Genomic DNA, 26,840 nt, shown 5'->3' on the forward strand with positions numbered 1-26,840 from the left:
TAGAGATTCAGGCTGGCAAGTCCTGGCCCGGGAGATGCTGAGGGACCAGAATATTCCAGGAGGGGTCCCCTGGCTCAGCACCTTTGCATAACCCCTCACTGACATTTTTTGGTGGCAGTGGGGTGTCAGTAGCCCAGCCACCCCCAGGGTCAGGCCTCTGAGAGTCTGTGTCATCTGTACAGTATTTCCAAGTCCCATTAAAACACACAACTGGACAATGGCAAATACCAAATTGCTTATCTCTTCCCATCCCTGGAAAAAAAAATTGTAAAACATTACCCCTACCCTGTGGGGTAAGTGTGGACCCACCAGCAGTCAGTGTTGCTCAGGCTTTGTGCAGGGTAAGAGGTGACAGAAGCTTTGTGGCACCTGGAAGAAGCGATGTGCCCTTTCCTGGGCTCTGCCCCATGCCCGGCTGCACGTCAGCCCCATTCCGCAAGTCCTCGCCCCTGCTGGGAGGCAGAACAGCTCAACCGGCCGGGCGCATCCCTGTGTAAGGTGTGAACCCGCGCCATTAATCGCAACGGGAAAAGCATAAAGGAGAACCCGCGGGCCAGCATGGCAACTCTTCGGGCGCGTGCAGATATACTTGGCCTCCGGCTGCTCTGTTTTTTTGCCTGTTGAGTGGGCGAGAGCTCAGCCGCACTGCGCCTCGGGGCGTCCTCACCTACCCCTGGTGGCAAGCTGCCACCTCTGCGCCACAGGCAGCCTCCCTGCCTCCTTCCTGCATCTCCTGCCTCCTTCCTCCATCTTGCGGAGAAACGCTCATCCTCCACGGGTCATTGGCAATCACCAACTCAGCATGCTGGCAGTCGAAATGGGTGCATGCGAGGAGGCTTCCTTTGAGACTTCTACAGGACAGATGTGCCAGGGAAGAGGTGGCAACCCAAAGGGAGGGGTCGCAAATGCACACACAGGACTCGGCAGGAAAATGCAATACCCCACAGTGTTCTCTGAAGGCTCTTGGATTTTGCATTACTTTCCTGGTGAAGATCTGGAGCTGTGGCAGAAAATTTGTTGATGTTGTTCCTGTTTAAATACTCTTGTAACATGGAAATGGTGTGTGGTGTTGTGCCCGTTTATAAGCGATACTGTTCCTTGCATTCAAACCACAGCAAAACAAAAAAACTTCTGCATAAACCAGTGATATCCTGTAGTTCTTTAAGATTTCCCTATATTTAAACGCACTGACGAGGCAGGGCTTTGTTCAGAAAAACAGCACAATCTCAGAGAATGATCAGCTAAAGACTTTCACACACGCAACGATAACCCAAGGTAAGGGCTAGACCTGAGAGACATGAGGAAATCCTCTGTTTCAAACAGAGCCGCATTCTTTACTCTGGAGGCTTTGCAGGGTTTCTCTGCAGGCTGGCTCCCCAGCGAGCCCCAGCAGTGAGTCTCCAGCACAAACCACCATGAGCTGCGTGGCCTTGTGCCAAGTGAGCACCTCCCAGGAGGGGAAAGATGCTGCAGAGCATGATCTTGTGGATAAGATCCAAAAAGACAGAGCAGCAGAGGGGAGACAGTGCTTTGACAGAGCAAGATACGAACACTGGGAGCATAGGTAGTCTGGGAGCTCCAGACTGGTATTAAAGAAAAAAGTTCAACTGATTGCAAAGCTCTTTTAGCTAAGTATTTGCTTGCCAGGAGGCTTCTGGACTAGGTTGGAGGCCCATCCTCAAGGAGAAACTCAGAACGAACACCAAGGCTGGTTTTCACCTGAAAGCACTTCCCATGCTGCAGCACTGGTACAGACAGACATACTTGGCGTTTCTGCACAGTGCAAACAAAGAACAAAGGTGGATGAATTACATGTCCCTTCCACGGCGGGGTATCCCGTCACATCAAGCACTGGAGCACTGGTTTCCTGAAGGCATGGGTTAGGTGTGCTTTACAACAACACTCTTCTATTGCAGGTTTCGTTAACATCTTCAAAATAGCTGCTGTACCAGCAAAAAAGAAAATCAGCCCTGACCTGCAGCACAGTGCAGGTGTGGAGATCAGACAGTAGTTCTTCCCTGTCAGCCCTGTGCAACCAGAATGGCCCAGACTCTAGGAAGGGCTCCACATACCCCGTTGGCGGCTGTCTGTCCCAGCCAGAACTAGGACAGTTGCCTGGAGAGGGAAGGCTGCCGCAGCTTGTGCAAATCCAACCAAGCACTTTATCAAAGCCAAAAATACAAGCACAGGAGAAAAAGGCAAAAAAAAAAAAAAGTCATCCAACCAGACAAGGGATGGTTTTCTCTGCTGGAAGGGTCTGTGAGGAGCCATGTCCCTAACAGGAATGGGAACGTGGTGCTGTTCTGGGTGCACGTGAACCACACACACTCAGACCACTGCTGGGCCCAAGTGCCTCTGAATGGGAGAGAAGACACTGTTCAGGGAAAGAAAAGATCAAGGGAGGTAACTTCTCTTCTACTTCTGAGTTGATTTCCCCCTTGTATCCAAATTTTGCCAGGAATCTCCTCTTGCAGGCTGACTGGTATGCAGACCCAAAGGAAACAGCTCACACGCACAAAGCCAGGCGAAGGCACTAAGCAAGTGAAATGGGTTAAAACATTGCAAGTGCTGTGCTGAGTGTTACCTGGGGGAGAGGAACGTGGAGCTATTAAAGCTGCTTTCCCCATTACACAAGCTGTCCGAGAACAAATCTGCTTCATTTCCTTCTCCATAATCCTCAAAATGCTCCTCTCCACTAATGACCGTGACGATGGAGTGGCTGAGGTCCGAGCCCAGGGGCAGGTCGTGCGGATGGGATCTGTGGGAGCAGAGAGGAGACATTAGAGAGTGGCCACCGCAGCAGCCTTTCCAATTGCATCTGATACATCCACTTGCCAAGTCACATCCCCCACTTTGGCAGACCAGGCCAGCTCTTCCTTATAGTGCAATGCACCTTATACGTTGAACATTGAAGGGGCAGCCCAGGCACCACCAGGAAGTTTGCAGCAATTTTTTTTCCACAACAAACCAGTGTTTTTTCACACAAGCTCCCCTGGCAGCTGCAATGTAGGATCTGGGGGTAGGACCTGCAGGACAGCACCCAGGTTTGGTGGCGAGCCCTCGCACAGCACGGGCAATACCAAAAGCACAGCAGAGAAAAAGCTCGGCACGTCCCAAACACACCCTAAATATGTTTTGAATTACATCATCAGCCTCCTTGCCGGGCTCACGCTCACTTGGTGCTGTATAATCCTATCAAAAGCCCAGCAGTGGGGTTTAACACTATAACCTCCCCCCATGACAGAAATTCCGGTGGTTTGCAGGCGGCTGCCTAACCCGGCAGCAACAAAACCCCTGGCAAGACAAAGGAGCCCTTTCCCTGCTCCTGCTGGGAAAACACTGCACACAGCCGTGACAATCTTGGAGGGGGAGGGCATGCTTTTTCATGTGTTTTTGACACCAGATCCAGAAGGCTGTAGTGTGTTAAGGCTCAGTCTAAACCCCGAACACACCCAGCACAGGTCCTGCAACATCCTTTGTGTCAGAGGGGACACGGCTCAGTACAGAAGTCCTTGTTTCTGTATGTGTCTTTCCACATGCGTGGTGTTGTATGAAGTCAAGCCACCACAGCAGTATGTGTCCACTCTTGGAGGACTTCCTGCTCAGGACTGCGGAGCTTTTAAAATTAAGCTTGGGGGTGTTTCTAAGAACCACGCTGTGAAAGCAGCCCATGTGTCTGTGAGCCACAGGTATGTGTTTTGGGGGACTAGCACCACTCCCCTCTCCAAAATTCAGTGCTTTAAAACAAAACAAAAAAGAGATTGCATTATTATAAAAACTGGTATTTCAGGCTATGCTCCCACCTTCATCCACTTGCTAGGAGGGAGAAAATGGGGGTATGACTAGATTGCTGTACTAAATCAGAAAGAAAAAAAGATTACAGATAAGCCATTTATAACAAAAACCTGCACCATCTGAAGGATTTACCCTTATCCTGTTAATAAAAAGCATGTCAATTCTCCAGTCAAAACAGCGGCAGATCTCTATTTAACCACAGACAAGTCCACTCCAGCTTGCGGGCATCTGCACATCTCCCTTGTGCACTCCGAAATCCCGCTGTTCCCGCAGTGGGATCTAGCAGAAACCCATCCTCCCCGGCAGTGAGTCAGTTACTGCACCCAGCAAACCATTGCCAAAAGCATCGGAAATCTCTCCAGAAATAGAAGGCAGGGGGTGGAATTTCTAACTGACAAGCAAAATCCAACCCCAAATCTCTAAATTTGGGGTTGTGGTTTGACAAGCACCGCACAGAAGCAGATCTGATCGGGCACCTGGAAACCCTCAGCCAGAGATGCTTCAGGCAATAAACAGTGTGAGTATTTCATATACACCTATTGGGGGCTCTATTAGTTTTGAGATCCAGGGTTCAATTAATCTTTACTATACATAGCCTAAATAACCACTTAAGTTCAAACCATCTAAGGTACGTTGGGCTTTAACAGCTACTGAGAAGCAGCATTGAAGCTTTGATTCAGTCCACCAGCTGTGTTGCTCAGATTGTACTTACTCACTGTCCCCTGGAAAAGCTTTGGGCACTTGTTGTCCTGCCTGGTGTTTGATGGCACCAAAAGAAGCCCTCAGCAACCTGGGAACAGAGCTCCAGAGGTTTCTGTCTCAAGCCTTCCAAAACTTTAAGCCAAAATAACTTTTTCCTTGATTTTTTTTCTTGCCTACCTGGAGATTGCGCACATTTAACACACCTGACAACAGGCACCACTGCGCTTGGGCAGAGCACCCAAAGGACACCCGCCCTCCCCAAGCCCACACCGGGAGCAGCAGGCAAGCCTCAAGAACAACCTAATCTTAAAAGAAATTTCCACGAATGTTGTACCTACAGGCAGGTGAATCCAAGGCACGTCATTTTCCCCAGAGGACGAGAGCGCACGCAGGCTGCCATGGCCCCTCCAGAGACCCTCCGCTCGGTGCTCGGGGAGCTCAGCAACCGACTGTATCCCAATTTAACTGTCACTGAGCTGAACACGCTGGGGTGAGGAGAGCCTAGCCAGATAATCTCATTTATTCTCTAATCCACAGCACCCTTTCAGCCCCGGTGCTGAGTGTCCAGCAGCACTGACTGTTCACCGTATCTCTAATGTCCCCAGATGTGATTTTGGGGTGAGGGAAGCCCAGTGCCTTCTAAAAGTGATAGGAACTGTAAGTACTCACCAGAGCACCAAGCCTGGGTGACGTGTTTTTGGCCAAAATAATTCTGTGCATTAGCAGACCTCAAGTGATGATGGTTTCAGCACAGAGCAGTGCTCTTTGGTCACTATTAAATGACTTATTCCCTCCCCTCCTGCCTGCCAGCACCCCAGTTTCACCCCAAACAACACTTCTCCTGCAAAATCTAGGAAATGAGGCGGGCCCGGGAGCAGTTTCGCCAGCAGCAGTTCAGACCCGGGGAAGATGATCTCAGCTCACACTTCTGCGCTTCAGGCACAAGTTTAAAACTAGTTATTACAGGAGGTGGTTGTACATCAAAGGGTGCACACATGTTTAGGAAAAACAAGAATATGATGAGTTCCCCTCCTGACTTGAAAATTACATGTTGTGTTTCTGGCTTAAGCAATAGATTAAAAACTGCAAGTATTTCAGGTGTTTGGATCATCTAAGAACTTATTTTAGAGGTTAAAGATGCTAATGAGGGTACAGAAGTTCTCCAAAGGCAAGCAACAATTAAGTCAAAGAGATTGCCCAGCCGAGCTCCAAAACAGCCTACACATGGTGCGGTCTAATTATTATCATTATTCTTAAAGAAGAGCTATTTTGGTCTTGGACGGAGTTACAAAGACAAAGAACAAGCCAACCAGTTTCAGCAAGACAGACTCAGCCCACTTTGTTTTAAATCCTCAGGCTGCATCTCCCTCAGTTCTTGTCTGCTCCCAGCTTGCTGGAGTGTCCTGCCCTGCATGGTGAGTTCTGCTCCTCACCCTTGCCACTCACCCATGCTCCGGCTCCTCGATGGGGTCGGTGAACTCCGAGTGCACGGTGGAGTCGATGGCACTGTCCGTCTCTACTTCGTCGTGCATCTCGTGATGTACTAGTGTGCTGGTGTCTTCATCCGTGAAGGTTTCGCACTCACTGTACGTGCTCTCTGAGCCCATGTAAGCACTGTCAGTCACCTCATTTGCCTGTTACAACAACATGAGGGAAAAAAAATAAGATAGTATAGTGGTGCCATTTAATTGCAGAACAGGACAAAACACGCATGGGCAGCTAATTACTGCTGCCTTGCATTTCTAAGCACAGCAATCCAACCTGCTAAAAGCAGTGTGAGCCGTACCCCACATCCAGGTGCTGCTCTGTCTCCAGGTCCAAGGACTGAGCACCCCCTGGGGTGCCCCGTGGCCTTTGGGCCATGCATGCTTCCCAACAGCAGCATTTGGAAAGCAGATTATGGAAATATGCACTAAATAAGAGTTGGAGGGAGATTGTGTTGTGAGCAAGTATGGATTTGTCGAGTCCAGGAGGGATTACCCACTGCTTACTCAGCAGTTCCGATCACTGTTGCTCTCACTCCCTCCATTTTAAGAGGACACATTATTAATCTGAAAAAGCACCACTCAAAACTACCAGTTAGCCCTTAAAGCACTTTTTGACCCCCTCTAGTAATACCATCACTCAACAGAAAATAAGCTGGTTTATAAATCTTCATTACAGCATCTAACTTGCAGGGACTGCATCAGCAGGACACCCAAACCACCGCACTTCTGCTGGAAAAAGCACCTTGAATATTTTGCACTACTTCCCCAGATCCGCTACCTGCGGCAGGCTCTACGAAAGCAGCACAATTTGGTTTTTAAGACACTATGTTACGAGCATGAGGAACTGGGTTTTCCTCCCAGTTCTGCCCCTCGGGCAGCGGCTGGTCCTGCCCTTTTGCTCCTACGTGTGGGCAGGGTGTTCCTCCTGGGACACGCACGGTGCTGAGCCCAGAGCCATCCCCTGTTTGGAGGAGAGCTGCGGGAGCACTAGAAGAAACACCCTGCTAAAGTAGAATCTCCTGATACCCATCAAAGTGTCAGCTCATTTCCCAGCATTGGTGGGATTTCCCCTGCGCACCTCAGAACAAATCCAATAGTTTTTGGCTCTGGGATCGCAATCATGGTGGGATCTGTCAGCGCTGGTGCTGAGCTCCAGCTGACCCCCGGTCACTGGAGGTGTTGAGCAGGGGGGCGGGAGCCCTCCTGCCTGGCCTCAGGAGAAAAAGATGCTCCTGAAAAGCCATTTGCTCTATCTGAAGTTCACCTGATGGGATCAAACTTGCTCCGGGACTGGCTGCATCCCCTCTAGCACAGCAGCAGGGCAAAGCAGTGGCAGTATTTTGAATGCAGGCACCAGCACTGAAGTAAAACTCTCTTCCTCTGTCAGAGAGCGCACAGAGCAGCTTTCAGTGCTTTTTCCAAGGATTTTCAAGACAATGAGGTTTCTCAAAGCCCCGTGTTCCAGCAGCTAGAAAGAAAACACACACACTGTCCTTGTGGCAGCAGAATGGAAAGTTACATTAGAGCTGCTATTCAAAGCGAGGTGTGTGCATGGCGGGATGGAAGAGTCCTGCTGCAGGTGCCCTCCGGTAGAAGAGCAGCTTTTAGGGCACGTGCTGGATTTGTACAGCAGGAGAGCACCAGACCAAGAGAGAGAATGTCCCACTGACATTCTGCTGCCTCGACTTCGCAAACGCTGCTCTTGCCAGTCTGATTCTCCTCTCTTGGTTAAATACCCTGCAGCCCAAAGAACTTCTGTAGCCCAAAACACAACCAACACATAATTTTGTTTTACCTACAAATTCTCAGGCTGCTTCAACACGCGTGAGGCCAAAGATGGACAGCAACAACCTGTACAGCTGCTGTGAAAACCTCAAAGGGACCGAGGGAGAAGAATTCAACAGTGATTCCCATGTTACACGGACATTTAATGAGCAAAGCAAAGCGTCCAAGTCAATGCCCTGGCTTTGCTCCCTCCTGAGTGCTCTCATCAGCTCCTGTGCCACCTGAGTACACTCAGCTGGGTGATGGATGAGACAGACAGACGGACAGGAGCTCCTCCTGTAAGGCTGGCTCAGCTTCCACAGCCCCACGCTGACCTATGGACACCAGCATCTCTCTAGGACACCACCCTGAAGTTAAACATGACATAAACCTACATAAAACTGGAGTCTAATGTCAGCACCAGGAAAAGACAGGTCTGTTCACGTGATGTTGAATCTAACAGAGGCGAGGCTGCTGCAGTTAACGTCATCCCGAGCATGGGAGAAGGTGGCTTTTCGCTGTCCTTTGAGAGAAAAACAAAAGCCTCCTATAACTCCCACCCACTTTAAAAGCATAAATCCAGCAAGACTACTTATATACCTAAAGCTGGGGACTTGCTTAAGTGCTTTACTGGATTTGTGTGGCACTTTCTAGAAATGCTGTTCAGGCTCCTAATGCTCGAGCAGGAGGACGAGGGGGACTTGGGAGCAGAGGCCAGGTCTGCTGGCCGGCTCGCAGACACCTGAGGACACGGCACAGTCCCCAGGAGGAGCCAGCAGCTCCCCAGCCTCCAGGGGACGGTGTGCTAAGACATTCCAGTGCTTTTGTAGAAGACACCAAGTTTAGGAGAAGCCAGGCTCCAGCGTATCAAAGCTGTGTTGTAACACTGGTTATATTTTGCTTTGCGGGATAAAACCCATCTTCACCCTGCACTGCGCAGCCCCAGCGCTTGCAACAGTGATGCTTCGTGCTGGAATGGTGGCTGGAAGCAATGGGAACTCGGTGCAGCACAGAAGGCCCAAGAAAGGAGAGCAGCCGTCCACATCTGCAGCCATCCCCACGCGTTTCAAAGGGATACTTTTTGCCAGTTTGAAGAAGGATTTAATGCCGAACTAGAAATAACGTTGCTTGCAGACTCTAAAGTAAATGCTGCAGGTTTTAAAAAAAAAAAAATCAAACAAAAACACCCACCCATTCCCGCTGGAAAAGCTTGAATTTAGGCATACATTGGACTTTGATAATGAGCACAAAGTAAAGACAACTATTGCAAAGAAACAAAACCAAAAAACCCCAAACATGCCACACACAAAAAACGCCACTAAACCAAAGAACCCCAACCCACAAGGAAATTATTAAAAACCACCCTATTGTGGTTACCATTGCTGGCCCTCTCAACATGGAGCACAACCAGGAGCTGAACAGCTCACGGCATCAGAACATCCCAGTGCCACGGTTAGGCAATTAATCTAATAAAATGGTTACAGAACATCCTGTTGATGGGAAATACCAGCACAGACAGGCTGAATAACAGACCAAACCTTTATAGCTAGAAGCACCCATCAGAGCAGCACATTAGCCGTCCTTCTGCCACACTGAGGATGTGCAGTGATTTATTGATTTCTTTTTAAAGAGGACTTGTAACACAATTTGCAAACTTTCTTCGTATTTAGCAAAGGAGAAAAGTTTTTACCTTGCAATATTAGCCTAGATGACATTTCAAACACAAGAGTCCTATTAAAATTCAACTACATGGTCAATGAATTAAGAGGCAGTTGAAACTGTAAACAAAGTCCTTCTCCTGCGCATAAGCATGGAGAACTTGGCTTTACATTTGATCATAGATTAATTAACTAAACCTCAAGGAAAGATGCAGGAAGGAGATGGGGAAGCCAAGGGGACATAGGTAAGATATTATCAAATGCCTGATGCAGCAAAGCAAAACCAAGCCCCTGTGCCCTGGGCAAAAGTGCAGCCGTGGGTTGTAGAAAGCTTTTTGGTGGCCTCACGAGCAGCTGGTTTGTGCACTGACCCTTTAAACCTCCCTGCCACAGCTCTTGTGCAGTCAGGTTTGCCCTTCTGTGAGCTGGCAGAAAATAAACACTTTTTCCAGATTAAAAAACCCCAGAATACACTTACAGCCAGCCGTCAGACCGGGACAGTCAGGCTGTGAGTGCCTGGGGGACTTGCCAGGAATGTCCCCACCATGTTCAGAACAGGCCTGTGTCACCAGTGTCACTGTATTTTAAGCTTTTATCAAATCAAACACACCCTTAGACACTTCAGGTAAACGTCAGACCTCAAAACAGGGACACACACACAGAGCGCCTGAGCTGACACAGGGTCACAGTTCAACTGCAGCTCCCAGCCCTGACCCCGAGCCCCCCGGGAGGTATTTCCCCCACGTCAGACCTGTTTGCCCCAGCAATGACAATATTGCCATTGGTCACTCAGGCACACCTTGGACCATTGAGAGGTGTTTGGCAAAACGCCGGGGATCTGAAAGCCCAGCAGTGAGCCCTCCTGCTTCTAAAAGGAAATAAATGGATGAAATCTGCATCAGGGTGACGTAATGTGCCCTGATAAAACGGGTGAGATGAGGAGGCACCTTTAGGAGACTTCTCCAGCAGCAGCTCATCTGTTCCTGGCATTTAATTGCACATTTGATTAAATTTTGTAAAAGTGCTGTAAAAACCACACCGATTAAAAAAGAGCCATTTGAGTACAAGGAGAGGAAACAAGACTATTGGGAGTCACCTGCCAGGTCTGAGCAGCGACAAGTTGAGCTTTGATCTGTCATGGACAAGAGCTGCCCTGGAGAGAAGAGCAAAGTCTGGCTCCCAGGAAAGTTCCTCCCAGGCCTTTTCTGCAGGGCTGGTCCCCTGCTTGTCCCCAGAACTGTCCCAGCACCCCAGAGCTCTGCTGCCCTTGGCCACAAGCACTCAGAAGCTCGGGAGGGGAAGTGGGGGGGGAGAGGAAAAGGCAAAACAACTCTGTTATCCCAGCAACCATGAGCCTATTTGTGATGAATACCAGCTCTGACTGCACACAGGACAGACAGGGGAGACACACCAGCTAAAAAACCACCTGCCAAGGACACCCTCACCTGCTGGCTGCAGCCAGGGCACCGGTGCCACTGCCAGGCTGGGAATGCTGCCCTGTCTGCACCTGACGCAAGGAACACCCAGAGACCCATGGCTGCGGGACAGGCTGCTCTGAAAGGAGCAGAGGTGAAGAGCAGCCCCATAGCTAATGGTGCTGCCAAGGACACACGTCTGCCCAGCCTCACAGCAGGCAACCTGGGCTTAAACTGGCTTTAAACCAGTTTAAAGCTGGGGGGAGAAGGGAGGTGAGCTGTGTTTATAGGCCCACCGGAGTCTACGCTAATACAACCAGCACCTCAAACACCCCAAGGCAGCTCAGCCTCTGAATGCTGGCAGCCAGAAACCATCATGCCAATGGGTGATCCCACACTGGAGGTTACCACCAGCAGCAAGGCACTGACCTCTTGGCCATAATATTTGCCTCTTCCTGCATATTTGGGCAATGTTCACTTTTCAAAGAAGCCAGGGAGCCCGCACTCAGTCTACGGCAAAGGCAATTGCTCCCCTTTCACAATACAGCCCCTGAAATTGGATTTTAAGGCTGCTATGCTTGGTAATATCCCTTGAGGCTGGGCAAGAGAATCATGCTGCAACTGTCAGAGCAAATTGGAAACACCTACTGAAAAAAAAAAAAACATAACAACACCAAACACACACACACACACACATTAAACGCCACCACCACCAATAAAAAAAAACCCCTACCAACCAAACAAAAAAAATCCCCCAGCCAAACAAACAACAACAACACCACAACAAACAAGAACAACCCAAACCAAAACAACAACAAAAAAAGCGCCAAAACCAAAGAACAATCCACAAGACCCCATATTTCATAGGCTGCCCTCAGCACCCCGAAAGCCTGCAGCCACCGTCCCTCCTGGTCCAACTCCCCCAAGAGACTCAGGCAGAGAGGACTAGATCATATGCACACACCCCATGGACTACAGCGAGGAAAGACTGTTCCTAAAGACACTGCACACACCAACAAACTCTTAAGAGAACAGCAAGAGGCTGAGTCAGGCAGACGCTCAACCTGCCTCTTCCTGGCACCTCCAGGGCTGAGAGTGGTCCCAGGGCTGGAAACCTGTGTCGCTCTAGGAACCCAACCTTCCTCATGCTGCGTTAGCACTGCAAACCCACCTGCGGACACATCGCCTCCTCGCCCGCGTCCAACCCGGCTCCAGGAGCTGCCGGCTGCTTCTGCGAGGCAGGAGGGAAGCAAAGTCCAGGATCCGCCGGGCGCAAGGCTTACTGGCTCCGTCCTGAACACAGAGCCTTTTGTTCCCACCTCAGCGATAAGGAGAGACAAGCTAATGCGCACTGCCCCACCGTGTGACCGCAGCCCTGCCGGTTATGCGAGCACCAAAATAAAAGCACGTCTTGTAGCCCCACACCAGGGCCAGCCTTCTCCCATGAAACCATCGCCAATTAGAAAGGTGAATTTTGAAGACGACCTATAGAGGCTGCTGGGGCTTACCTCATCCTTCCTGATATTTCTGGTGAATGTTTAAGCACTAAATGACAAATTCCTTCCTTATAGTCACAAATAGAAAAACAAATAAAGCTTGCTTTGCTTGCTAGGAGATCAGGAGCACTTTGCTACTGATAAGCAATCGCAATCACCGTTTGGGTGAATCAGACGGCAATTTACCATGTGCAATGACAACACTGCCCTCAAAAAAAGGCTGGAGCTTCAACCATTGATGACAACCAGGTTTACAAACACACCGACCCCTCCTTTGCCCCAGCTCTGCATCCCCCTCACCCAGCAGCTCCTGTCTGCAGAGCCAGCGCCGCAGGGAGACACCATCCACAGCATCCACAGGGTCCTCCCTGACCCACATACAAAGTCCTTGGCAGTACACAGTCTGCAACGCACTGCTCAAACCCAGAGGTTGTGAGGGTTTTGTCCGTTTTCCTATTTCCTCTCTACAGAAACTTCACATTCTTCAAACCTCAGTCTCCCTCAGTCATGCCTGTCTAGCATAAACAAACTTGTTTCATTCCATTACCTTCACAAATCACATTTTCTCATTTTCTCTGGCTTATCCTTGCTCCGCTCTGGGCCACATCCTTCCTGAAGCACAGTGCCCCAAGCAGAATCTACTACTCAGCAACACTGACTGGAAGCATCTTGCACCTTGATAACCAGTTGACCTCCTGTGCTGAGTCCAAAAAAAGCAAGGACTTCTGGTAACAAGCAGGGCAGAAGGGGAGTTATGCTTTAACCCGAGCTCTCTTCCTGGCTCTGTCCGGATATGCTACTCAACAAGCAGGTTGCAGCCCTTTTTTCTCTCCCAGCTCCTCTGTGTGCGCTGCAAGACCTCAGGGAAGGTCCGGCACCGCTGCAATGAGCCCAAAGTGAGACAGCCCTACAGTAAAGATAATTAGCAAAGCCCAACCACCACCAGCTTTACTTTTCAAACTCACATTTCCTTCCAAGGCTGCTCGTCCCTCTCGCAGCCTCCCAGTGCCGCTGCCACCCTGCCCGCTGAGCCGCCGTCCAGCTCCCACGGTTCTCAGTCCCACGCGCTGCACTCGCAGTTCAAGATAAGGCTTCAAGGTCTTTGTTTTTCCAAACTCCTTCCAACCATCTTGCACAAGGCAAACACTCCAAACACGATGTTTTCTGACCAGCAAAGAAATTTCTCACCATAACCCCGAACTACGGTCCTGCCTTCAGGGACATTTGTGCCTGATTTACACTCCAGTCCTTTCCTTTAAACAGTACTGAGCCAATATGAATTTCCTTGGTATTTTCAGGCTTCTTGTTGCAAAGTTGTCACCATGGACTGATTTTGGAGTTAGTCCAGCAATTGTAGCAATTTGATTACTGTATTTTCTTGTGTCTAATGCATACAAAGATAATACAGACTGTTCACTTGTTTGCTGTGAAAAACATGTTCCACATGTGTGAACAGGATGGGCAGCTCCCTTCGCCTCTCAGTGCTGGGGAACAGAAAGGCTTTGGGGACAGAGGGGACATTGCTCAGGGCTCCATGTGCCTCCCCAGGAGACAGATGAACAGATCTAAAACTGCATCCATAACATTTCACAGCCCTCCAGTGCTGGCCACCTATGAGATTTTTAGTGCAGTAGCTGTTGATGACAAAATTAACCCCAGTTCCAGCAGGCAACTTGAAGAGGGATTTGTGATTTTCTTTTGTTTGGGCACGACGATGTTTTTGGGTCAACGCTGTGCAGAGAAGCCTGTTGTGGACAGTCCTTCCAGTTGTGCGAATGGCACTGGTAAGGAAAGCCCGAGCCAAGGGCTAGAGAGCTGCAGTCTCCCCATCCCCATCGCAGTGGGACAGCAGTGCCGGCGCAGTAAAGCACTGCAGACCTTCAGACCTGCGTTAGGGTGACCAGGGAACAGTCCCCACTGTCCCTGGCAGAGCTGGAGAGCTGAACCCCAGGTGTGCCCCGGTGCCATGAGCCCCTCAGGCAGCTCAGCTTAGAGGCAGGTTGCCTTTGAAGGCTGCAAAGCTTAACTCTGTCTTTTCAGACCAGCTGGCCTCTACCAGACACCCACCTGCTGGTAACAGCGGTATGGAGAGGCAGAGGAGAAAAACCTCACTAAACTGCCAAGGATCACAAAGCAGGTCCACTGCCAAGGCAGAAAACACGTACTCCAAATGCTCTCTCTGCTCAGGTGGCACAGCTCCCTCTGCCTTCAGGGAAGACAAATAACTTCCAGAGGAGTCTAACAAGAAAGAGGGACCCAAAAGGTTCACTGGGCTACCTGGAGCAGAGACAGTGAGTGTAGGGCAGACTGGTGCAACCACCCCACATGAGCTCATTTCAAAACACAAGCCATGAGGAACAATAGCTGCTGCCCCCAGGGTACGGCTCCTGCACACCCGAGTTGTGGGACACCACATACTCTCAGCAACACCTTCTGCATTACCAGTGCACAGCTGGAACCCTACATGTCTTCAGTCCCCTTCGCAGGAAGTTGGAGTAGCTGGAAAAATCCAGCAAGGTGGATTTAAATTGCCTCAGTCTGACTTATGCCTTTCAAGAAGCATTAAATTCAATTGCTCCACATGAAAAGAATTCCAGCTTTAACAGAGCCAACAGTTCTTTCAGCAGCCGCCAGCTACACCTGCAGACAGGCAGCCTGGAAAAAGCCAGGAATATTCCCTCTTCCCAAAATTCAGAAAACTAGATGTGGGACCTCACCAAGGACCATTTTACTCCCCAGAGTGACTCCTACTGTGCTGTACAACTTGCTACAGAACATTCAGCTAGAAGGGACATGCCTGGGGGAGGTAAGGCTTGCAGGGTGCCCCGGTGCATGCCCGGGGAGCATCGCTGTGTGCCTGATTAGTGCCGCTGTCCCAGGAACGCCAAACACTCCTCTCGCAGCTGCCGCAGCTCAGCGCGATGCACCTTCCCGGCTGCTGTTGAGGAGCCGCGGCAGCCGCCCAGCAGATGGCAACAGCCCCGCACACGGCGCGCAGCACCGCACCTCTCACCCGCAGGAGGTTTGGCTGCCGTGCTTTGCAGATCTCAAAAAGGGCCTTCCTATGACCTTGCTGGCCCAAAGCATGAGTTCCCAGGGATAAAATCAGGATTTGTGCTATTTACTGTGCTCTCGGTCAGCCTTTACAGAGCACAGCCTTCACCGGCTCTACCTCTTCTCCAGACCAACAAAGGTTACACATCTCCATGGCAATCCCAGCCTAACTCTGGCAGCACACCACATTTTTGTGGCTTGCTTTCATTTTGAGAGAGTCAGCCTTCTTGCTCTGCATTGCTCAAACAGGCTCATTTGCTCCCAGGAGCCAGGGCACAGGGGACAGAGAGCCCTTGTCCTAGGGCAAAGCACAGGGGGCACCAATAAAGCTAACTCCAAACTCACCTTCACCCCCTTCCCCACTGCAAGGCATTGCAAACAAGCCGGTGTACCTCAGAACTGAGTCACAAGCTTCATGGGAGCCTGCAGGGGAGGCAAGGAGAACTCCTACCTTCTAGTTAGTCACCAGCAAAGCTGTACTAGCCCAGCCTGGGGGAAAACAGGCAAGGACTCAGGTGTCTGGACAGACACGCTCGAGGCTCCCTTTATATAGCTTCTACAAGGCAGGGGAGGTAAAAACATTGTCATTATTTATCAGTGATGTTTCCCTGCATAAATAAAAAGCAGTAAGTTTGCCACCACCCACCCTGCAATCATCACACATCCACCACGGGCAGGGAGAAACACAGTCCCTGGGGCTGCAGGCAGGTGGGTAACCAGGGTGAGGTGATGCTCTCCCTGCTCTGGGGCAAGAAGACAGGGATGAGATTCCTCTTGCACTCCTGACAGTGAAGCTCTAGGGATCGTGATGAGCCCCCTGCAAGCACAGCTGGGTGCACAAGAAGCCACATGGCTGCATGAACCCAGGCTCCAGCGTTTCCAAACCCCTGTGAGCCACTGTCTCAGCAGAGCCCTGCAACCAGAAATCCTCTTTGAAAACAGTTCAAGAGACAGACCTCTCTGCTGGACAGACTTGGCAAGGTGCAACAAGAGCCAGAAGCTCCGCACCACATCAGGAGCCACACCAGGGGCTGAATTGTGGAAGTATCCAACATTACAAAGGTCCCTGCGTGAAGCATCAAAATTCAGACCTCGCCCCCTTTGAGAGGCTTTTATGCCTTTACTAGAAGACGCATGTGTTGATTCTTCAGTCTGCAGAGCAAACACTTGCTGAAAGACACCAGCGCTGGGTACTCGGGGTTTTCAGCAGATGTTCAGCTCTCTCTGATGACAGGCACCAAAAGAGGAGATGAGTCACCAAGAAGAGAGCAACCTTATTAACAAAGAGAAGACATTTTCATTTAAACTGCTTAAAGCACTTGTTTACACTTGTTTGAACAAACATTTAGGAGAAAAGCTCTCTGTCACGGCCCCAACACTTGTAAGAGCCAAGCACTCAAGCCAGTGCGATTTTGTGCTGTTTAAGGGGGACGAGAGTCAATAGTACAAATCCAGCAACCACGATGACCCTCGGCACCCCGGCCCAGTAAATGCTGCACCCTTCCTTCAGCTCACCTTTCAAACATCCTCTGATGTGACATGAGAGGCGAAAAGCTAGCTGTGCTCCCTCACCCCACAGCCCTGCCAAAGCAAGAAGGGCTCACCCCTTGTCTGAAGTCCAGCAGTTGCATTTTGGGGGCTGAGAAAGAAGCTGTCATGTTACGGAAGCTATTTAGCTGCCTGGTGGCCCCATGAAGCAGCAAGTTTTAGAGCTGTGTGCTCGCTGTGCACCATCTTCCCAGGTCTTCCCCAAGCAGAGACATCTCAGAATACAAACTGCTTTTTGGTGGTGTGGGAGGTCTGCTTAGAGGAAAGGCAAAACCTCTACTTTTGGAAGGGTGTTTTTTTCTCCCCTCCTCTCTTCCAGGTGAATCCAAGCAAGGTAGAATATACATTTGGAAAGGTCATTTATTCTGTTTTCCATCTTACCATTTCCAGAGCAGCTCCTGCTGCACCTAAGGGAGAAGGACCTGCCAGAGCCCCACCAGCAGACAGCTCTGCCAGGTAAGGGCTGCACTGTGCTCTGGTGAAAAACACTCATTTGCTGCTCCCAGCAGGCTGCTTCGTACAGCGGCTTCTCTCCTCCCTGCTCCCTAAAACAGCTCAAGCTTTCCAAGGTATAGCACTACAGGACATGGGGAATAAAACGCATGTTGGGAGCTCACTGCTCAGCTGAACGAGAACAAAAAACCACACGCCCCAAGACACCAATTTATTTTTACACTCGCAACACCGAACGATATTTCTCAATCATGTTCTCATTTGATGAACCTCTACAAAATCCTTGCAGGCTGGAAATTATTTTGAATCATGTATCCAAGACAACACGGGTAATTCTTACCCGGCATATTAAACATAGATACTGCCAGAGCTCTGATCTTTAGATGATTACCCTGAATTCAGTATAAGAATCCATTTACATCTTTCTGAAAAGGAGATTTCAGAATTCATCACCTTTTTCCTTTGGGTCACCTTGTTGTTTCAAGAGAACGATGGCCCAGCAGCAGAAGCATTTCATCCCAGCAGGGCACACAGCTGCCTTGTTGGTATTCCTGCCCAGAATAGCTTGCAGCACTGACAGAGCTCATCTATGCTAAATTAGCCCTTAGAAAACATCCCTGCTCTGAATCTCAGAAGATTGTCCCTTGACGCAGGTCTAAGAAGCAAAATGCAAAAGCCCTTGCCTGCACGAGCACTGCGACACAGACTGTCACACCTCTAAACCATTCAGTCCAGCAGAAAAATAATACAAAAGCCATCTCCTTTCCTGCCCTCCTGTCCCCCTTCTATCCAGCTATATCTGGCTTTTGTAATTGTCTTTCAAAAAGGTAAAATAATCTAATATTCAGCAAGCCCTTGAAAGCCTTCTGGGGGAGGAACCCAGGATCACAACCACTTAAGGCTGTGTCCATCCGAGCAGTCCTAAGGGAATAAGGGTCTTTCTCAGGTGACAGTGCGATTCCGTTGACTTGATCAAGAGCAGGAGCCAGGGAGCTGGCTCAAGAGAAAACCTGCGCCTGGTGGGGAAATGGGATGATGACCTGGTTGGTTGTCAGGCATGAGCTGTCAAAGTGAGAGCTTCAAGCCATCTCAAGCGATGGACCTGTGCTTCTCGCTAGTATGGGGAAGACCAGTTGCACAATACCCAGTTTATCACTGCAAAACTCAAAAGAACAGCTTGAGCCTTTTATCGAGAAGTCACACGGCCAAAATAACATATTACAGACTATACAAAGCAAAGACATGTATATTTGCATGTGAATATAAAGGAGGCTGGGAGTCACTTTGCAGGTGACAACTTGTGTGATAAGAACATCCACAGTACCAAGACATCAGAGTCAAAAAAACGAAGAGGAAAGTTTGGAAAAGGAGAAGCAGAAGGAAGCTATTCAGTCCCCACATGGGACTAGGGAGCCAGCCAGCCCTTTGTTCTGAAAGCACCTGCGGCTCCTTCTGCTCCAGGCTGGAAGGCACACAGCAGGAGTGAAGGAAGCAACCAAGCAAAGCCCAAAAGCCCACAAACACAGACAATGGGTCACTGTGGCTGCAGGCTCCTTTCTAGCTGGGGAGAGCAGATATGGGATGCTAGTCCAGTGTGCTCCTGTGCTAAGGAATACAGAAAGGAAGGGAGGGATGGAGGCCACAAATTTAATAAGAGGAAACAAACAAACACACAAACCCCAAAACACAAACACTACATGTCAGATAAGCCCAAGAACAGAGAGAAACAAACAAAAAAAATACATATATGCATTTTTTACTTCTGCTCTGCCTTTTACTGGCCCAACAGCACCGAGTGTTAATGTCTGACTGCTCCGCTGCACCTCTTCGGTAGGCTCCTGGTTGGTACATCTCAAAATCAGGCTCAGGTTCTCCAAACTCAGAAACTCCAGCAACAAGATAAACACAAAAGCAGCAGGCACCCTACCACCGTTGCTGGTGTTTCACCACAAAAAGGATTCCCCTCTTTCACAGAGGGCACCGTGCTCTGGCACTCTGCACGCTAAGACAGCACTAGCTGGGGGTTTTTGCTTGAACAACAATTTTAATTTAAACACCACCAACTGCTTGGTGCAAATTCTCTGGGCCAGTCACCCACAGAGAATCCAAGGATTTGTCTGTACTACATGATGAACATCCCTGAGCCCCATCACAGCGAATGCTCTTCTTCCCCAGCCAAACCCTCCATGCTCGAGTCTCACACTGCACACAGCTGACATTTGCAGGAGTTAACAGTGCTTATACTCACCTCAAACGTGACAAAGTCGTCAAACTCATCAGGACAGGGTGGGGATTCCTCCTCAGGGGTATATCCCATATCATACAACTGGCTGTCAGGATCTGCAGAGGAAAAAAAAACAAAACAAAAACATCACCAAAAGGAAACACGCGCCCTCAAATGAAGAGAGACAGGACAGTAGAAGGACAAGAACTTCCTCGTGCACACACCGGTGCCTTCAGCTTTCAGAAAGGACCTCTGCTTCCAGGCATCCCACCACCACCAGGGCTGGAAGGCAGCTGGCAGAGGTGCTAGAGGCCCATTGCCACTCCGATGGGACTCGCACCTGCATTCATCCCTACCCTGCCATGGTTTCTGCTCCTTTTCCTGGTTTCTTCCCTGTGTCTGTTTCCTGCATCCTCTTAGTCTTCTCCCAGAAGGCTTTAATCCTGCTGTGGGCAGGGAATACGTTAGATCTATGTGTGACAGCCAACTACCATGGGAACCGCAGAGAAAGCAGCCTGCACTGAAGCTTTTATCATCTACTGCTCCTCCCGTGGCCAGCCACATCAGGAGCCATCCCCACAGTCGGACAGGAAAATAGGAGGTTTTCAAGGAGATTTCTTAAAAAATAAAAAGGAAATATTACTCCTCCCACCCCCAAAGCCCATCTGCAGCAGAGCGGATCGGCATTTCTCCAAGCCCTTCCACCAAGGAAGGGAGCGTAAATTCCCCGTGGTCCCTCAAGCAACAGCTAATGCCTGATCCAGCACACGACCTAGATCACAGGCTGGAAACACCAAATCAAGATCAGATGCTGCAGTCCTAAAATAAATAGCAGGCTCAAACCCACATGCCTTGGAGCTGCAAGCGTTGCGGCACTAGGTTTGTCTGATGTTGATAAACTCGGCCGGGCAGAGGGACTCGTTATGTCAATGCTCCTAGGAAAGCTCAGCAGCCACCTGGGTTTGGAGAGGGATGGGCTTTCCTTTCACGGCTGCTGGAGGCTGACGAGAGCAGGGCTACAAAGCAGGGTCTGCTCCCCGCGTCCTTCAGGCTGGTGGCTTCCCAGCAGGTGCGCAGTGCAGCCAACAGCTCCCAGGCTCGAGTCCAGACCAAATGGGCATGTAATGCTTTGCTGCAGCTGAGTGGTACAGCCACCCAGACAGGATTGTATGCAGCCTCCCTCGAAGGGCACATTCCCGATACAGCCACAGCCAGCACTCCTGCTTTGGGTCTATCTCCAGATATGAAGAAAGGCCATTTTTCATTAAGGGATCTGTACCTCTGGTACAAACTCAAGGGATTAGCGCACAGGACAGAGGAAGGAGTTGAGCTTGCAGCAACAGCCCTTCCACCTAATAACCCTCCTCAGTGCCTCTTTGAGGTAACTGTTAAATGCAAACGCATAAAGGAGATACTGGAGCCACGGACCCAATGGGTACTGGCAGCGCACAGCGGTGGGAGAGACCGAGCACGTGGAACTGAGAAACGAGCCCTCCTCTAACCCAGGTCTAGGTCTCCCAAGGGTTAGACTGTAAATCAAAGCCATGAATAAGCCAAATTGCTTTTCCAGAACCCAGCATACAATGCTGTGCTCTACAGTAAGCACATGGAAGGGTCACGGCTTCATGGGCTGAAAGGTGCCCTTGTTCACAATTTATGACTCCAATATCCCCGCTGCTCTCCCCGCTCGCAGCACCAGCGCTGCTGTGAGCTGTGCTTCCAGCTGCCGGGCCCCTGTGTAACCCTGAGGGAAGCAGCCAGACACATGTGGAAACGCTGCTGGCCGAGCACACTGCTCAAGGCCAGGCAGCCTCAGGCCACCTCCTGCTATAAAAAATGCATTTAGTATTGAGGTATCTTCAGACAGTGCTCTCCCTCTCCTCAAATGTTACCTTGTCCCCACCTGCTCAGCTCCACATGTGGGTCTGAGCCTGCAATTGGAAGGAGTTTACCCAATGGTTTATCCTTGTCCATATTCCAAAATTTGTGAGCATCCCTGCTGACAGCAGGGAGGACTGAGGGGCCAGGGGGAGTGAACTGCTTGCGGCAAAGCCATGGCATCACCTGAGAGTGGGTGTCACCAAGAGGACCCTTTGCCCACTTCTGGGAAAACCAAACAGTGCTCCCAGCAGGCAACCCCTGTCACATAATTAAAACAGAGGGGACAGACAGCCATGTCTCTTGCTGAATACAGAGCACAGCATGCAGGAAACAGCCACCTCCAGAGAGGCGCCTGTGATGTGCACAGGAGCCCCCCCAGAGCCAGATGAGCTCCCCAGGACACAGGCTGTAGGCACAGTGCCCTGGTGCTATCCCAGCCTGAGCCCTGGTGACAGTGACAGCTCCACTCTCTGCGATCTCTGAGCATGCCCCAGCACAGCACAAATGCTTCATCCACAGCACATCTGCATCCCCAAACGGGCAGTGGCAGGACTCCAGCCAAACAGCTGGGTGCGGGGCAGCTGCCAGTGCTTCCAGCTGCCTGATCTCGCACCTCTGCTGGGTACAGCCAGGCACCCGGCCAGCCTCACCGGCGCCACCCTGCAGGGCCATCCCCAGTGCTGCTGGTGGCACCCCGCGGCAGCCCTGGGAACCACAGAACACCCCCAAAACGGCAGAGCCAGGCACAGGCTGCTTCCTTCTGCTTATTCCTGTATCATTTACTTTCCTCCCCCTCCAAGCAGACACACAAAAGCTTCCTGCTTTTCTACAGACACAGATAAAGATATTTATTCCGCTCATTCCTTCCAAAGGGACTTGAAAAGGGAGGATTTACAGTCAAGCAAAAGCTTCCAGTTCCTTTCAAAAGCAGGGGTATAAGGCATAGGCAGACAACACACAAACAGCTGCCCCAACATCAGCTGCCTCCTGGAGAGCTCCTGCACGAACCAAGGGCTCCTGGAACCTCCCCAGCCCTTCAGGTGTTTGTTGGTGTAGGAGCAAACATGGGACTGGTTGCTCCATGGGTCTGCAGAGCACCCAGCCCAAAGAGGGGGTCTCTGTGCAGGCAGGGTTTATTTTTACAGCAAGCACCACTGTAAAAAGCAAGGAAAGACCATCTGAGAGGTCACCTGCACCCTTGCTGGTAGCATGGCCAGCAGAAGCCATGCCCAGGAGACAGCACCCCATGTTTCCACCTCCCTGCGCTCCACGTCAGAGTGCAAAGACAAACACCACCATAAACAAAGGTTGACTTTTCTACTCTATTCATTCCCTCCCCCTCCAAAAAAGCCATATGGTGCTTTGTGTATAGGGAGAGTTGCCATGGAGAGCTTGCCTGCAAAGTCTTCCAGCACAATAGGCTGCATTAAGCTTTCAAATTCCTGTCCAAAAGAGCCAAAAAAATCCCCCAAGAGACCTTTGCTGCTCAACTGGCCCCCTCCATGTGAGGAGTACCATCCTGTGGGTGCAGAAAGAGGAATGTGGTCAGAACAGGAGGGCTCTGCTCACTGTCCCCCTACTGCACCACAAACATCACAGGAGGGTGGCCATGGGCCACCAGTTGTAGCACCACACAACCCTGCTCCAGCCGCACACCATGAGCACAAATTCCCTCTGCTCTCCCCCTTGGACCTCAAAGCCAAAGCCCAGCTGATGCCCTGCTCTCCTTCACACCTCCTTCTCCATGCCCCTTGCACCATAAAGCATTCGTTCATACCTTCCACCCACCCCTGATTGCATTTGACCTCTTTCCTTCCTTCTCTTCAAGAGCTGATGTGGTCAGCAAGCATGGGATCACCTCTTTCCAACACTGCTCAAAATCACAGCTTTTACCCCAAGATGCAGACGTCATTAGGGACTGCTGTCTGTCCCCACACCTGAGTTCCCATAACCAGCTTTCTCCTGTGGTTTCAGCTCTATCCATCACTCCCACTGTTAGCCCCATTACATCATGCACAGACAAAAATCTCAGAGCTAAAAAAATCAGACTCCAAGAGACCCTCCAGGGAGCCTTACTGCTCAGCAAGCTCCCTGCAAAGAGGCTATAAGCTATATGCTAGGTCTTTTTCCAAAATTAATTGCACTAATTTATTTGACTGGAATATGCAGGCAGGGTACCAGGCATCTGAATAAAGCTTCAGTGGAACTATTGCAGCAGCGCAGTTTTATCAGAGAAACGTGGCTGATGGAGAATTTACAGAAGTAATCGTAACCAGTAAAAGCAGGCATGTGTACTATATCATACAGTGAAACTATGGTAACTTTGGGGGAAAAAAAAAATAAATAAGTAAAAGGCAGATTAAGTCTCCTGTGAGGTATCTGCTGCATCCCTTTGACACCTTTTCCCGTCCCCACCTTGCAGCTCTGGTTGCCCAGCATGTTCTCATTCAAACCCCACTGCGATCTCCACCTTCCAGGCTCACTGCACCAACCACACCACTCACTTGGGAGATGCAGATATGCCACCATACAAATTTTGCCTCGAGTCAGCACAGTCAGCCACAGCCTCTTCTTCTCCCCCAGGCATTTGATTTTCTGCTTTCCCCAGTGCTGCCCTGTTTCTCACTGGCTTATGCCTCTGTGCTCAATCCTGAGCCTTCCTCTGAAGATGCCCTCATTCCTCCCAGCATTTCAAAAAGTCATTGCCCAAACACTGCTGTGTACAGCTTCTGGTGAGGACCATCTCTGCCCAAACACACTCTCACCCACTGATGGAGCATTTGCTCGTGTCCTTTCTGCAGCCCGCAAGTCAAGGACAACCTCCATCCAGTGTCCACCGAGCATTCAGGGCCACTGGCCAGCTCAGAAGAGCAGCAGTGCCAAGAGCAGCCACACAGCCAGCCACATGGAAATTCCTCCTGGACGTATGGTGTGCACACAGCCAGAGGACAAGCAGGACAGGTCCTGGGCTCTTTGCAGGTATGAACGCCCACCGAGCCCCTGCAGATGCACCATCTCCACCATCTCATTGTGCTGACAGCAGAACTGCTGTGCTTCAAAAGGGCTTGGACCTGTAATAGCAACCTGGGCTCTTCAAGAAATCCAACAGAGAGTAGAGCTATGGGAACAGAATTCCCAGGGTACAGAAGGCTCCTGAAATAGATTCTAAAAACTGCTTTGAGAAGACAGGATTTCAGTAAAAAGGCACCTTGAGTCAAGAGCTGTGGGTACAGTAGTGACACACCGGTCAGAAACAGAGCCAGTTTTATCAGCTTCATATAGGAATGACCTAGAAAAACAGAGCCTTTCAGAAGTATTTAAGTCATCTGCCAACACACACTGTACATACTGCTGCAAGCCACAGAGCCACAAACTCAAAGTGATTCAAACAGTATGGATTATGTGCAGCTAACAGGCCCAAATTATTCAACGCAGGAATAAGGCTAGGAACCTGCATGAATGGCACAAAACAAAACAGACCCTCAGAAATGGTAAGATGAAGTTACGATTGGCTTAAGAAAGGACAACTGGTATAAAGTGACCTCCTTTACTGGGCACACTGTTTGAAAATGAGGTGGGAAAAGACACACAGCAAGTATTAAAAAAAATACAGGCATTTAGGAGGATCTTACATTCAAAGCAGAGAAACAGTGGGGAAGCCACTGTCCAGTATTTCCAGAGGTCTTGTGCTTTCCCTGAAGCTCCAGCACCCATGTGGTGCCAGTCACTGCAGGATACAGCCAGCACCAGCCCAACCATCCGGCCTTTTGCTTTCCAGGAGTACATTTATAATGTGATGTTCACACACAAAGTGGTGGCACTGATCAGAGCTGGAAAGATGAGCTTTCTGCTGTTCTCCCTCTAACTCAACCTGCTGGTTCCTCCAAAGACGAGACAACGGGCCAGGAGCACTTACTGAAGACTATAATTTTACAACCAAAAACTACACAAACAGAATAACAGAGTAGCAAGCTCAGGCTCCCAAGGAGGCAGTGTCAGAATTAAGGTTGCTTACACAACCCTCATCCGAGCCACTCTCAGTTAATGTGCTTTAGCAGTCCTGCATTTCCTGAATATCGTTACTCATGGATTGGTTCTTATCGCGTATTCCTTTTGATCCTCTCCACACAGCGCAGGCCCTCAAGCTTTGTTTAGACATACCATCTAAAGACATAATAAAAAGAATTAACTTCATCGTATCCAAGCACTTTGGAAGCATAAATCTAGCTGCCTTCACTTTACCTCGGAGACCAGGTGAGCATTGCTGCCTCCGCAGCAGCAATGGACCAGGGTCAGGAAGCCACTGCTAACATATGTGGGATTTGGTATTGAGTTTAACATATGAGTCCTTGGTTTTAATTCTCAGCAATTTGAGCCATCTTTCGGTGTGTGCTAGTTATCAAGACCAGCTCAAATTCCTCCGGACTTGTGTCAGCCTGGAGCAAAGGCTCGCTGCTGGAGGTGTGGAAAACGAGGAGCAGGCTTGTGGCCACCGGCAAGTGGTTCAGAGCCACTTCGTGACGTACCAGCAGAAAAAAGGCCAAGAGACTGAGCCTCCAAAATAGCACGAGTTGCCCTGGCAAAGAGACCTGATGTCCGCCATCTCCTTCACTCTAGGTTCTATTTGCAATAACTTTATTTTGGGAAACAAAGCTGGACTTTGCAGTCAACAGCTTTATTCCATTTTCTGTGAAGAGAATGAGTCAGGACCTCTTGAAAGACTGCATGCAACTATGGAAACAGACCATCCTAACTGAGCTTCTCCAAGCACACTGCAAAGGGTGACGCGAGTCCTTCACTGCCATCCTGTGAATCTCTCATCAGTGAACTCAGCACTGGCCACCTCATTAGCAACAGCCTTTCCAATCTGAAGAAGAAAGAAGCTGCCCAGTGGCAAGACAGATTTACAGGAGCAGTCAGACTGTGTGCACTTGGAAAAGACCAAAAGGTCATCAAGGAGAAAGATGTCCAAGGGACACATGCACCAACCCAGGAGGAGACATTGCTTGGTAGAGGTGAAACGGGCTCAAGATGGAGCAAGCTGTGGTCCACCACAGCACCAGGGGATGCTCACCAGAGCCAGCCCGCCTGCTGCGCGCCCATCACAGCCCAACCCGGCAGCTCTGCAACTGGCACCAGTTTCCCGGCAAAGCCACTTCACACGCAGCCTCTCCTGTCTAAGAGCGAGACCAGGAAACACTCAGAAGAAACAAGCTTTTGCCACATCAACCTGTCAAGGTGTCACATGGGAACACTCACTGCACAGTCACGAGCCTCCAGGCCACGAGAGCTGAATTGGGCTCATTGGAGGAGTAAAAGCCATAGGTGAATAATTATCCCTTCATTTGTAACACCAGATTGAC

At 50.1% G+C, this 26,840-nt stretch overlaps 1 protein-coding gene across 2 annotated transcripts in view; it reads right to left on the reverse strand.

Annotated features, from left to right (window-relative positions):
• RAB11FIP3 (RAB11 family interacting protein 3) overlaps window positions 1–26,840 on the reverse strand; it is a 72,448-nt gene that overhangs the window by 18,497 nt on the left and 27,111 nt on the right. For both annotated transcript variants that reach the window (XM_082064971.1, XM_082064970.1), the window contains exons 3-5: window positions 19,621–19,712; window positions 5,944–6,131; window positions 2,585–2,758 (exon numbers count right to left, since the gene is read on the reverse strand). In XM_082064971.1, the coding sequence (XP_081921097.1) occupies window positions 2,585–2,758; window positions 5,944–6,131; window positions 19,621–19,712 (454 nt within the window). The remainder of the gene's footprint in view (window positions 1–2,584; window positions 2,759–5,943; window positions 6,132–19,620; window positions 19,713–26,840) is intronic.

The sequence above is a fragment of the Streptopelia decaocto genome (genome assembly GCF_964273445.1).
Source record: "Streptopelia decaocto genome assembly, chromosome: 13".
NCBI classification, from domain to species: domain Eukaryota; kingdom Metazoa; phylum Chordata; class Aves; order Columbiformes; family Columbidae; genus Streptopelia; species Streptopelia decaocto.